The sequence below is a fragment of the Elephantulus edwardii genome, unplaced genomic scaffold (genome assembly GCF_000299155.1).
Source record: "Elephantulus edwardii isolate Elephantulus edwardi_28Jun2011 unplaced genomic scaffold, EleEdw1.0 scaffold00274, whole genome shotgun sequence".
Lineage (NCBI taxonomy): Eukaryota > Metazoa > Chordata > Mammalia > Macroscelidea > Macroscelididae > Elephantulus > Elephantulus edwardii.
Window position 1 is genome coordinate 2,276,365 of NW_006400024.1, and position 1,087 is coordinate 2,277,451.

Sequence of the window (1,087 nt, forward strand, 5' to 3'; positions counted from 1 at the left end):
GGAGTGGGAAGGTGGGGTGAAGCTGGGTGTGATATGGGTGGGTGCAGAGGCGAGCCACTGGGTTTGTGAGGGGTGTACTCTGCCCACATGGCCTCTAGCTGGGGCACAGGGTTCCCTGGTATCTCCTCTGACGACTGTCCGTCTGTCCTGCAGGCATCATGGCAGGCTCCAACCGCTCCGGGGATCTCAGGGATGCCCAGAAGTCCATCCCCACAGGCACCATCCTGGCCATCGTGACCACGTCCTTCATCTGTATCCTTGCGGACAGGGCGAGGGGCCAGGTGGCCGTGCAGACCAAGGAGGGCAGGGCGGCCTGGCCTGCTGAGGCCTTGGTGACATTGTCAGGAACCCCGGGCCATTCTGTGGGGGACAGGCAGACGTTCCTGAGCGCCCTGAGGGCCGACCCCGTGTTGCAGGTTCACACGTGAATGTGCACACACACACAGGCATGCAGACAGATGGCTCACGGGGTGCTGTGGCGGTCACCTTGTGCTCCTGTCTGCCTTGGAACACACACAGGCATGCAGACAGATGGCTCACGGGGTGCTGTGGCGGTCACCTTGTGCTCCTGTCTGCCTTGGAAACAGTAGTGTGTCCATCCTGCCGAGTCCCATCATACTGTCCTGTGAGGACAGTACTATGTGTCTGTATGTGTGCGTAACACGTGGATGGGAGGCTGCATGGGGTCAGAAATGTCAGACATGGATGAGTAGGATGTGAGGGGTGGGATCAGCAGGGAGAGACAAGTGCGCAGGTGTGGACAGGCAGTGTCCCAGGGCGGGTGACAGTGTGGACGGTGGATGGGTGGATGGACAGTATTGGGGACGGTGTCATCATGGACAGGCAGTGTTCCGGGGAGGGTGACACAGTGTGAACGGTGGGTGGGTGGACGGACAGTGTCCCGGGGAGGGTGTCACAGTGTGGATGGTGGATGTGTAGATGGTCAGTGTCCCGGGGAGGGTGTCACAGTGTGGACAGTGGATATGTGGACAGGCAGTGTCCTGGTGGGGGTCACAGTGTGGATGTGTGGATGGGCAGTGTCCCACGACGGGTGTTACAGTGTGGACAGTGGATGTGTAGATGGTCA

At 60.3% G+C, this 1,087-nt stretch overlaps 1 protein-coding gene across 1 annotated transcript in view; it reads left to right on the forward strand.

The window, feature by feature from the left end:
• Window positions 1–1,087, forward strand: part of SLC12A7 (solute carrier family 12 (potassium/chloride transporter), member 7) — a 66,442-nt gene that overhangs the window by 37,142 nt on the left and 28,213 nt on the right. The window contains 1 exon segment of the mRNA XM_006900168.1: window positions 154–252. Coding sequence (XP_006900230.1) covers window positions 154–252 — 99 coding nt within the window.